General features: G+C 41.1%; 1 protein-coding gene across 2 annotated transcripts in view; it reads right to left on the bottom strand.

The window, feature by feature from the left end:
• rhpn1 (rhophilin, Rho GTPase binding protein 1) overlaps positions 1-8474 on the bottom strand; it is a 48784-nt gene extending 40310 nt beyond the window's left edge. For both annotated transcript variants that reach the window (XR_001479179.2, XM_006634211.3), the window contains exon 1: positions 7840-8474. Coding sequence is in view for 1 of the 2 variants with exons in the window: in XM_006634211.3 (XP_006634274.1) it covers positions 7840-7911 (72 nt within the window). In the remaining variant the exon portion in view is untranslated. The remainder of the gene's footprint in view (positions 1-7839) is intronic.
• Positions 8475-12774: the final 4300 nt, after the last annotated feature.

Raw genomic sequence — 12774 nt, 5'->3', positions numbered from 1 at the left:
AGGAAATGTAAGTTTCCTTGTAAATGCAAAGAGGTTCCACAAACTAAGACGCAAAATTATTTTGTTGAGTCAATTAACTGGTATGCTATGAAACATGTTCTGAGATTCATAAAAGGGTTTGACAAGGTATTAATATTAATCACATCTAGTTACTTTCAATGAAGGGTACTGTAAATTGTTTATAAGTAAATTCAGCTACACCTAATATTTTAAAACTATGTAAAACTGCACAAAAATGCAATATGCCATATTGTCAACAGTTCAGCAACAAGCCTGGGAATAAAGAGAAGTTAAATAAACTCTGAGTGATTATCACAGTGACCCACGTAACCACTGTTCAAATAAACTTTTAAAAGGTAAAAGTTCAAACAGGATTTCCTTCGTGAAAATACTGCACTGCAAAGAGTGCCAGAATCCATTGCTCAACAGAAGTCAGAGTCACTCCCACCTGAAAACAGTAAATCCAAGTAGCGTCTACATCACTACCTAAGGATTATCACACAAAGAAGGAGGATTTCTAGCAGGTCTGTATTTACTCAGTTCAGACTGGTGACAATTAACTGCGAAGAGCATCTGTGAACTAGGCCAAAGAGAGGAGTTGTGTGCCAGGGCTGTAGGAAACTTAAAATAGCAACAAACATTCAGATGCCTGTCCTCTCCTGTGTCTGTGTCTGACACAAGTCAAAAACCTCTCTGAGGGGGTAGGGGAGTTATCATCCAACCACTGCCCCCTCTAAGCAGAAAACTGGATTTCAGGAACAAGTCGCTAGGAAACACAAGAAGGACTGCACGCCCAATCATGCGAGCGGGAACTCCTTCAGTTCGGGTTGTGTTGTCACAAAGACCCCCGCCTCTGCCTGCTGATCGTCTCTGCTTCTCACCTGCCACACCCAGTGTGTTTCCGTGGCAGTTCAGAGAGAGAGAGCACATCCCTCACTTACTGTAGGAACAAACACTAAAGACACCGTCAAAAATCACCTGTGTAAAATAGAATTCCATCCATCCATATTCCAGCTGCCTCTTCCAATATGGGATCGCTGGGGAGCTGAAGCCTATCCCAGCAAGCAACATGCGCAAGGTGGGATACACCCTGGATGGGACACCAGACCATCACTGGGCAAACACAGACACACACACACACTCCTACAGCAAGACCCCTGGGATAATTTTTCAGATGCCAATTAACCTAAAGCATATCTTTGAACTGTGGGAGGAAACTGGAGCACCCAGAGGAAAACCACACAAACATGTGGAGAACATACAAACTCCACGTAGACAGCAGCCCAGGAATTTGAGCCCAGGGCCCTGGCTCTGCAAAGCAGCGATGCTAACCTCTGTGCCCCCATACTGCATATAACCCAACATACATTTGTTAAATCCAATTTTAAAACACTGACTATATAAGTCAGAAAACTAAATGTGGACCCAAACTTTAAGTTGCCTTCCAGAGTATGATGTTAGGTAATGTACACTTTCCTGTAGAAATCCCTTATGATCTAATATCCATCATGTTAAATCTTGGTTACTACCACAATGCCCCTTCACTGTTAAATCATATTTTAACAGTTTTTCAAAGTGGGGTACACTGAGACTAAGCAAAGTTCAGCTATGGCTTTAGAACAGAAGGTCTACAACAGCAGTTCTCAACCTAAAGTCCTCATACAACACCTCCCAAACATACAGAACCTGGGACAAAAATAATAAAATGGAGAAAAAAAAACTGAGCACAAAAGAGATAAACTGCAGCCAGAATCAAAGGTTCTAATTTCTGTCACGGGAGTTGTAATTGTGTACTGATTTCCTCTGTTTGGATGGATGCAAGCAGGTGGCTAAAGACCGTCAGTGAAGAAGGAGACCAGAAACTCTCAGGGCCTGGAAGTGAAGCAGCGAGAGGCTGCTGGTGACATTTTCTGAAAGACTCCTGTGCAGAAGAGACTGTTTGCATCTCACAGCAATCAAGATCAAACACTGCTCTACCAAGGCTCTCCTGTGTGGCTTGACTGGTAAAAGCACTCGCCCAGGCACAGGCTGAGCTCTTTGATTTTCTATGCCAGCAGACCATACCATGTTACACATACAAAGTGTACAGCAATTGCCTGTAAGAGCCCTGATCACCTAATCCCACCCTACCCACCACCAGTCATTATCAGATAGTAAACAGCAGTGGGCAGAGTAGGATTAGATGAACAGGCCTCTGTGCAACACAGCACCAACAAAAATAATGGGCAAATTATGAAGGGAAAAATTATCTGCAGACAAACTACTGCTTCATTACTGTACTTTGTGTGAGCTATTTGCACATAAGATGGTATTACTTGGCCATTGTGTTCTTGGGATAAATGTGAATTACACATTAGTATACTGCCTCTGGATAATCTCTAAATTACTCTGACAGATGATAAATTCGGTAGTGGGTACAGAACAAGTAAACAACATGACTAACCTCCATTCCTCACCCCTTTTTTAATAAAGAAATGTGGTGCTTTGCAGAAAGAAATTACTCCTTTTACAAATGAATTCTGGAAATGGCTCAAATCACCCACATTCTGTATATGTACATTCACCCCCTGATTTCACAATACTTTTAACCATTGGTGTGGCTTTCCTCTGAACTCTAAAATGAAACAATTCTAAATCAAACTGATTCACACCCTCACGCCAGTCTGTGCATACAGACAGACTGCAGGAGCTGTGGGTATCCTACAGTCCTGGAAAGCTTATGGTTATTGTCCCAAGTCATATGAATAAAAATACTTTACTACTTTACTTGAGAGTAGCAGGCCTCTGAACTCCCCCTTCACCAGCCCAGTGTCCACAGGCTTAACGCTGGACTGAAGATGAGTTTCAGTTTCAAGGTAAAACAGCAGTTTCACAGTTCATATTTCCATGACATCTATTCTACACCACTTCACAAAGTTGTGACAAGCACGTTTGAAATCTACAGTCACACTCCAGCTTATCATCTTAGCAAAAAGAAAAAGATTACCGTGGCTAAAAAAAATAGCAGTGGAAAACCACACACTAGAAATGAGTGGATGAGAAGTTTATATTTTAGGAAAAAAAAGAGACACGATGTTTCAACCAACACATTACCAGTTCATCACACCTGTGTTACCAAGGTGTCTCATAAAATTCCAGTCAACTCTCTCCCTAATGAGGGGAATCAGTGCTTCTGCATCAGTCACAGTCACTTGAGTGTAGCATTGGCAGACATAGATGATCAAGTCCTCAAAACAACCCCAAAACACTTAATCAATATCCATATACTGTGCCATATAGAAAATCTCTACGCCCTTCCAAAAGTAACACATTTTGTGGCTTTACAGCCTGAAACCAAGACACACAAAAGCAGAATTTATTTGACCTTTATTTAAACCTTGTAACACACAACTTCTAAGTGAGAAAAAATGTTCATTCTGGAATGTAATTACAAATGAAAACATAGGAAAACTGGCTACATAGAAATACATGTATGTCTCTTGGTAACATCAACAAATGAGCTCTGGTATAGCCAATTGCCTTCCAAATCACACAACAAGCTAACTAGCCTCCTCTTGTGTTCAAATGAAGTGATTCTGGTGATTTCAATTTAAAATCAGCTGCTCCTGCAGGCATCCTCTGCTGAATGGTACTTTAATACTATTCTAAAAACATGCAGTACATGTAAAAATAGTGAAATTCATATTTTGAATCTCAGTACATAAAAACAATGTGGTGATCAACATTTCCAAATGAAAGGCTGTTTTTTCTGGACTCTAGACACTAATGAAACGCAAAACAACTGCATTTTGCAGCCCATGGCTAATGAGCGATAATGAATCTGAGCAGCGTGAATGTGAGGTGAATGATTTTGAAATAATCAGGGGAACTCGGAGACAAAGGCCAGTTTTTACACTGGAAACAAAAGTAGTATTTGTGAAATTTAGGGGGAAGACAAATCTGAACATAAAAAGAAAGAGGCTGTTGTGTCATCTTAGAAAGCCAACACAGTGGGGCTTCGCTACAAAGACACAAAGACTAATTGTCTTATAAATACTAACCTCATTACTTACAATTCACCAAACTGTAGGACTCTTTTTCCAGACATCTTTGTGCTTAATTGGACACAGTGGTGAAGACATCTTTGTGCTTTATTGGACACAGTGGTGAAGACAAAATTTGGTTATTAGATTGAAAAATATGAAAGGGACTGCTTAGCAATGACCAAAAAAATCCCTCGCTCTACATGTACTAATTAAAAGTGCATTGCCCTCCAGCAAATCAATGCATGCAGTGCAGGAAGAAAACGCTTTGATATGCAGTGAAACTAATCATTATCAGTTTCTTTTATAACATTCAAAGTGCCTGTCGAGAGGTGTATAACACTAAGAGTCCAAAAGAGAAAGTTCTTGTGCCTCCTAATAGGCTCTTCAGGACAAGGTCATTGATTTTCCAGGAATTTTTCTTTGGAATCTAGAGAAGGTTTGATGAATATAATGCATTGCACACATGTGCCAATCTTCTTGTTCAGCTCTAACTTGGCATCATCAAAATTGCACCTTTCATCTGAAATCTGCTTCCTGACCCAGGACACCCCTGTTTAGAGAAATGTTGCAGGTCTGGTTGCATGTACGTTGATTTGGCATGACATGCTCCTGGCATGTGAGGCACCAATTGATGGATATGACACATTGCACACATGTGCTGATCTGTTATGTATTAAATTGTGTACTGAGAAACAGTTAACTCTTCTTTTTGAGGGAAGATGTACGATGGCAATTGATAACAAAGCCCACCTGATTCAAATGGCCTCAAACTCTGTTTCCTTCGCAATCTGCATATTATTTTCCAGAAGATCCCTCGCTTTTGCCTTTACCCAACATAATAAACCTACTCATAACAAGAAGTCACACACTGGACCTTGTCATTACCTGTGGTGTGGCCAGCACATCCTTGAACTGGGCATTTCAAATCATCTACCTACAAGACAAAGTGTATGACCATATTTTGAAACATCAGTTTGATTCATTCAGATTTGCTTTCCCAGTAAATTTTAAATTCTCCTGAAAGTGGCCTGGAGAAAGTCTTTGGGAATCCACCACACTTTAGAGTTCCACCCTAGGTAGTTGTTTATATCTGTTTGCTCCCTTAACAATTCAAGTCATCTAATTTTTTAGTCATTCCCTTTGGTGCAACAACCAACTTCGCTCCAGGAATTGCATGGGAGTCAACTTGAACAGGGAAGAACACAATACCAATGCTATGTTAAGACACTGACTGCCACTAGGTTTGTTTTTTTAGGAAACCAATCAAAGAAGGGAGCCCATCTGTCACACCTGACATCCCTCCCTAGAGGGCGCTCCACTACTCACGTTATTGTCCTTGTGATTAAGCTCTCCAGGTGTACCTTCTTAGATGTATTATTTTAAGACTAGCTCCTCCAGTCCTCAGGGCTCATCATTAGGGTAAGGATGTCGCGAGGCCCGCCTGGCACCAGGAAACCCTACGTCCGTCTCCTGAGGGCATAGGCCTCATCCCCGACCCCTCCCGCTTCCTGAGCCAGGGTCTGTAGGATCTCGCCATGTCACCCTTGGACCTTCATGTTTTGTCTGTCTGTGTTTTCCCCCTTCCCGGGGATTTTAACCTTCTCGCGTCCCAGGATGGATTACTCGCTGATGGACTCTCAGACTGTGCCCTGACTTTTTGACCCGTTTGGATTTGGATGCCATTCTTTGTCCCCCTACATTCACTGTCTCACGGATTGTCACTATTATTTTGTGCACTATTAAACCCCTGTGTGTTTCCTTTTACCACACCTCCTGTTTTCTCCAGCCCTTACCGCATCGGATAGTGTCTACTACAAGACCTGACACAGATCTCAGTCCGTGTTCATGACACCATCTTTCAATATATTTTAAATCAAATAGATAACACTCATCTTAAAGTCATTTCAAATTGGTTTCATATTGACTCATAGCCCCAAAACAGCTCTTATTAGGGTTGTTAATAATCACCAATAACCGCTGTCTCTGGTTCCGATTTGTGCTGCTGGATAACAAGCTGAATCATGTTGAAAACACATCCGTTCAGACCTTATCTAAAGGCAAGAGTTTATGTCAGAATAGTTTTCACAATACTACAGCTCTCCTTTAAAAGGGCTTGAACGGTTTGGCTCCTGACTACATCATTGAACTGTTCACTCCCTTCAGATCCTCCCAGTCCTCGAAGCCTAGGAGACTGTGTTTTTATGATCTGTTCTTCTCTGCCCCAGTGTCATCAATCATTACCTCTTCTCCCCCAGGTGTAGAGCAATTGGTTACATTTTGACACATCCTATCAACAGTATATTACCTTATATAGGAGAATAGGCAGATGCAGGTTCAACAGAAGGAACAGAACAAGCCTGTATGATATGAAAGGCATTACAAACTGTTCTGGATAAGTGTGCTCATTTTCTGTTGCTCTTTGTGTCAGCCCTGTTATTGTTTGTTTTATGACCATACGACCGCTAATCCCGTCTGTGCCTGGGCGGATTACGGAACTGGACACACTCCAGCCACAGATTACTAGACGCACACAGAAAACGGGTCCACCGCACTCAGCCCTGGCTCCGGTCGTCTTAAACACAGTATTTAAAACAATATGTAAGCAAATGTCAAGGTAGGGAACAGGTCAGCGTTCTAAAGCAGATTTGTTTATGAATTCGTCAGCGAACCGCTGACCGCATACAGTGACTACAGTCATACCGCGAAGCACTGAAGTTTAACGACGCAATCACAACTACTGTATCATATGTAAACCTACATGTGAAAATCAATTCACAAGCAGCGCCATTAAGCAAAAATACTACTCTACAAACTGCCTACCTGCGAGTACTGCATTAACTAATTCTATTCCCGTCTCTGCAGGAGGTAAATGCTTTAAAGTATATGTACAGTATACAGCATATGCATTTGAATATAGCACAAAGATAAAGTGTAAAATAGTCCATTGTCAGTAGTATGATACTGTGTTACTTAATGTAGCCCAAGAGAAACTGATTTTGGATCACGAAAAGCCTATTTAGTCTGATGAGTAAACGCGAACAATCATTTCAGCGCTACAGCCTAACACCTGTTGTTCCTCTTGGTTTGCATCTGCCTGAAGCAAACCATGGTTTCCATCGATTTGTTTTACAAAAAGACATTGCAAGTGATGAATTATTCTTAAACCCTGACCCTTGAAAACCTTAAACGCTGTAAAACAGTAAGAATGCATTAAAACGTCTGTTTCCTAGGTGATATTCAATTATCTATAGCTGTCTGTCTGATCGGGTATACGATCTTAGATTTTTATCAAACGACATTCAGGAAACATCTTAATTCATCGGTAAAACTCACTTCATTGTGGCGATTCTACCATGAAATCATACATGAATAAGAAGTTTTTCTTCGCTATTTTTCGGGATGATATACTCAAGACTGTATTGTACAAATCAGACAGGGACCTATGTAACTATCACGTGGACACTAAAAGGAATCCAAACAGTTTCTCAGGAGACTGATGACATTGTCACACTGCCATTAGATTATGCAAATATTGTCGCCTAGTACAAATATATTGGATTTAAAACACACCAGAGATCCTGGACAGTGAATGCCATCGCGCCAGTTAGCACTGTACAGCTGAGGCAACTGGGTTTATTTTATTTCTTTTAAATTCGTTTATCAGATTACAAACAACTCCCCCCCTAACAGTGCACACGCCCGATCTCCATACTGATGCATGTTTTATCTCACCTGATACGCGTCTAAGTGAGCGGAGCAGGGTGTCCTCAACCAGCTACTGCAGCTGCTGATGTTGCGGTTGTTAACCCCTTACCTTCCGGATGCTCCCGGTTGGGCTGACCTCCTCTGCTTGCGGGCAAAGATCCTCGTCCGAGCCTCCAGACATCCCCACCACACCAACGCGCCGGCAGCGATCACAGCATCGCCGCTGATTTGCCAAACCGATCCCTTCAGGTCGCAGACAAGCAGGTGTATTATGACAAAAATACTAATACAGTAGTAATATTAACGGACACCACAGTCTCTGTAGCCCCAGAACTAATCTACATTACACCAGGACCCGAAACGCTGAGGGTGTAAAAGGACGTGCTGCGATATCCTAAGCAGCATGCTGATTTTAAAGCAGCTTCTTTTCCCAGGCCTTTTTTCTTCTGGGTTTTAGTATTTTACTGTAGAACCACAAGCAGTGCGATGTATGCTGGTACCATATCAAGGAGGCTTTCCAGTTTCAATTTAGGTGCTCCTTTTCCTTGCAGTGCTGCGTTTGACCTCCAGTCTCCGCGAGTTGCTGGTTAAAAAAAAAGTTTCAGAAAAAAGTGGAAATTTTATCCCGGAACAATATGGAGCAACAGGGTAAAGCTCATCCACTGCATCTGCCTGCTCTCCAGATCTTCTGTGCTGCACTCGCGCAGCTGACTTTCGCACCACGAGCACCGCTTGCTGCTAGGGGTGAGGGAGGGGATAAAGGTGTCGGACAACCAATCAAAGCTCAGACTCGTATAACTGCCGCGGGTTTGAACAATGAGAAACCCACTGAGCCCTTAACTGACAAGCGGTTTTATCCAATGAAATACCAAAGGGGCGGACACCGCTTTCGGCTCTGTACTGTGGAATTTTTGTTGCCCTTAGCAACACGTAGGCATTAGAGGTTGGGGGCGTAGTTTTCATGGAAATTACAATCCACGAAGACCACCCATCAGGACAAGGGGGTGACGTAATCATGTAACCAAGCCTCGCTTTTGTGAAGATTTGGATAACAAAACCAGGGGAGTCTTTATTCCACTACATTCATCTCAGAGCAAAGCCTGTTCTGGTTTAAACTGCGGTGCAATGGGAGTCATATCCGTTACACACATTGTAATATGGGAAAAGGCAAAATAGACTGAGTCAGTACCACCAGAGTAAAGTCATAATCACGTGGACAATCAAAGCAAGGAAAATACATCTTTTATTATAAAGAACGTAAAGAGCATCTGTTTGTTTGAAAACTTGATACCGTGATCGTTAGCTCAGTTTCTCCCCACACTTTCTCTGTCTGGTTCAATTTAAACACACCTGTATTTAACGCAATACATTAGCTTTGTGGTCACAATAGCAATTAAATATTTTATTTACGTTTTGAAAACATTTTTTTTTTCACGTAGGCAAATTTTTAGAATGGAATCAATATATGTGGGTGTAGGAGGCGAAGTACACAGGAGTCCCTGTGACCCTGCAGAGATCCTGAGTGACACCCACACACCCTGCTGTGATTTGATTATATTTTTGCCGGTGCCTGATGGGCATGCTGACATGAGGAGAACAGCTATTGTTCAGGGACACAGGGCCGAGCCTATAAACCTCTATAAACCCACTACTTTAGAAACCTGCAGTAATATGTATAGGCCAGGTACCTCAAGCCCAATTTCTAGAGGGCATAGTGACTTAGGTTTCTCTTTCAAGCTCTTGGTTACCTCATTGGTTAATTGTTTAATTATCTGCATAATGATAAAACGTCCAACCAGGTTTTGACATGTTTTACTTGTAAATGTTTGTTTTGTGAAGTGAACATTTTCAATCATCAGCTGGAAAAGACCTTTTGAATGTATGTCTAAGAAAATAATTGCATTAATTGTTTAATTGACTTCTCGAGATGGAACACAAAGAGGAGACACTGGCCTAGTGAAATAGACCCTTGTGCCCCCTGAAACAGACCTTATCTATGACATTATGAGGGGGTCTCGAGCTGCAGGAGATGTCTAACCACTCTCTGGCCAGAACAATCCACAGATCTTGATCCTGTGTTACAACAGATGGGACTGGTGGGAGAGGAAGTTCATTGCCAAACACCATTACCCTCATCACAGCCTCAACTGGAGGCCGACCTGCTGGAGGAATGATCTGGACTACAAATATTTCAAAACCTTGCCGAAAACATGCTATATCCTTCGATTCTTACACCTTATATAGTGTGGATCCCAAACTTAATCTCCACCAGTTAGCATTGGAAGGTTATAAAACAAAATATAGACAAACTATAGTAACTAGCCTGTCTGTCCATTTTCTAACAGCGTTATCCAATACAGGGTCATGGGGGAGCTGGAGATTTGTCCCAGCAAGCAACAGACACACAGTAGGAAACAGCCTGGACAGGACGCCAGTCTATCACAGGGAACACAGGGACACAGAGATACATTCACTCCCTCAAGAGGCAGGTTTCCCAGAAATTAATTAAACTAGGTCTTTGTACCATGTGAGAAAACCCACAAGAACATTGGCAGAACACAGTTAGCACCTCAGGAACTGAATTTGAATTTGAATTTCAATTCAAAATTAGCAAAGATTGAAATTATTTAATTACCATGGCGAGGGAAAACACTGTCCCTTAATGGCAAAGTGACTTTAATTGACTCTTTAATTGTATCACAATTTGTTTATCTTTTTTAATCCATTCCTTCTGCAGACAATAGTTTCTTCAGGCAGTATGAGGCTAAGATATCTTTTTATGGAGTGGAAAACTAGAAAAAAGGTACAGTAAGCAGAAATATATTGACAGAACTTCTCAAAATAGAAGGTTAAACTTGGTTAACATCGAAGCATTGAATCATTGGTTAAAGCTTCTTGGATTCAGAAACTTTATGTAAGTAAGAATTGGAACTACAGTATTCACAAATTCTCTTTTAGTCGTTGTATAACATTTCCTCTTCAGAGAGTCCTTCGAGCTCCATTCCATACTCCTCTGGAAACTGCAGGAAAATGTTTTAGTCCAAATGGATTAACGTACCCATTCATTAAGACCCCATTGAGTAATGATTCCTGCAACATGTCTAGACTTCTCATTCATGAATCCTTCATGATAAGCACAACCCTGGTGTAATGAGGTGAAGCAGGAAAAAACACCCAGGAAGTCTAAAATGTCCTGAATCTTTGGAAGTGGGCATCTATCAGGAATTGTCTATTTATTTAATTATTTTAAAATTTATACAAAGGCACAGGCTTCTTTTTTTGTGACCTGCCTTTAGCCAGCAAATCCTGCACATATTCTTTGACTTCCTTCAGCAATAGCTTTGGTATAGACATTCTTCTCTACTGCAAGGTTAATTTTCAGTTTTAAGTCAGGGGTACAACCTATGTCATCTTCAGTCCTTGCAAAGGCATTTTATTTCATTTCACCTCCTCACACTGCATTCTTTTTACTATTTGTCTTGTTCTAACCCAAGATGGATCAGATCCACAGTAGGGATCCATTGCTCTGGTTTCCCATCATGAGGGAGACCGTCTGGCATGTTCACAGGGTTGGGTTTTGTAACCTATGCTACAAGGACCAAGTTTGGCTCAAAAGTTTTGGTGTTCCTATGAGTGAATCCGTACTGAGATAATGATAACATCATTTTAATGCTTTCTAGGCTCCCAAGAGTGGGGTGATTTGATAGTACAATGTTGTGTTTTCTTGAAATCCACATTGGTATTTTAATTAGACAGGAAGAGCCTTTGGGGATTTTTAAACTCCTTACACATTACCTGTAGGTCTAACAGGATGTTAGCTTGGTTCTATTTGTTCAAATAAAGCAATAATGTTATTCTGTAATCCCACATGCTCTTGAAACCTAACATCTGTTGCCTGTTTATTTGGGATACAGATAGGTTTCTTTCTACTTCTCACTATGAAGCTGTCATCATACTGTACAGTATACTGTATATACTGTATTGAACCTTCATGAATTGTATTTACTAATGCCTCAATTTTATTTTTATTAATTTGACAGCCTCACCCAGCAAGTCAGTTAGTGTCTTTTAAGTGTTTTCCACTTGGTCCACATAACTGTTGATGATTTCTTCAAATACTTTTTATCCCGTTATTGGGTGTTCCAGTAATTCTCTGCTCACTAGAAATGGAACTCGAATTGTTTGAAGTCTTTTTCCATCAAGATCTAGGTTGACATCAACTGCCCAACCTGCAAACGGAATGTGTGGTGCCATTTTCTGTAATAATATTGATGCTTTCTTCTATCTAGTCTGATCAGTTCGTCTTAAGGTCTCACTTGTAGCACAGGTCATTTCTTTTTTGCACCTTCTCTCCCTTCTGCTAACATGAGTTCCTGTATCAAGCAGAACTGGACTTGGCACTGAACAAACATGTTCTCCCAAGTTTGACAATGTGTTTAGGACACTTAGGTTTGAGATTGCTTAATTCCTTTGACAGAAAGGATGAGTGTTCTGAATACCAACTGAGTTACATTTCTTATATACAGTACTTTCTTGTTTTTGTTTTGGTTACAATTTACAGCCAGGGACATTGGTGTTCCCTTGGTCACAGAATGTCTCTTTGCTGTGACCACGTCCCGTGTCTCGATGACTGTGGACGACTCAAACAACCTATTGCCTTGTGTTCAGCACTGCTGCACTTAAAGCAGTGCTGACAGATGGAAATCCTTTCTTGTGTGCATTCAGGACAAACCTGATGTGCTGCTCTCAGAGTTGAGCCGATGTGTATTGGTTTTCTCAGCACCACCATTTTTTCAAGGAACTCAGTCAGCATCAGCAGCTGTGAACTCAGTTCCTGTATAACTTCCAGATTAGCCTGAACTTCAACCTGGATGATTGCTCAGTCACTGCCCGTGAAATGTCCTCTTTTTTTGTTTGAACCACAATTTTGTGACAAGGATAGACAAGGTTACCTAAGCAATTCAGTATCTGAGCTTCATCATCTGAGGCTCTTATGATTTCCTCTCACAGAATGTGATCTTTAATTTTTGGATCAGACAAATAT

This window comes from Lepisosteus oculatus, chromosome 6 (genome assembly GCF_040954835.1).
Source record: "Lepisosteus oculatus isolate fLepOcu1 chromosome 6, fLepOcu1.hap2, whole genome shotgun sequence".
Lineage (NCBI taxonomy): Eukaryota > Metazoa > Chordata > Actinopteri > Semionotiformes > Lepisosteidae > Lepisosteus > Lepisosteus oculatus.
Note: the sequence above shows the minus strand (reverse complement) of the source record. Positions and strands in the feature narration are given on the sequence as shown.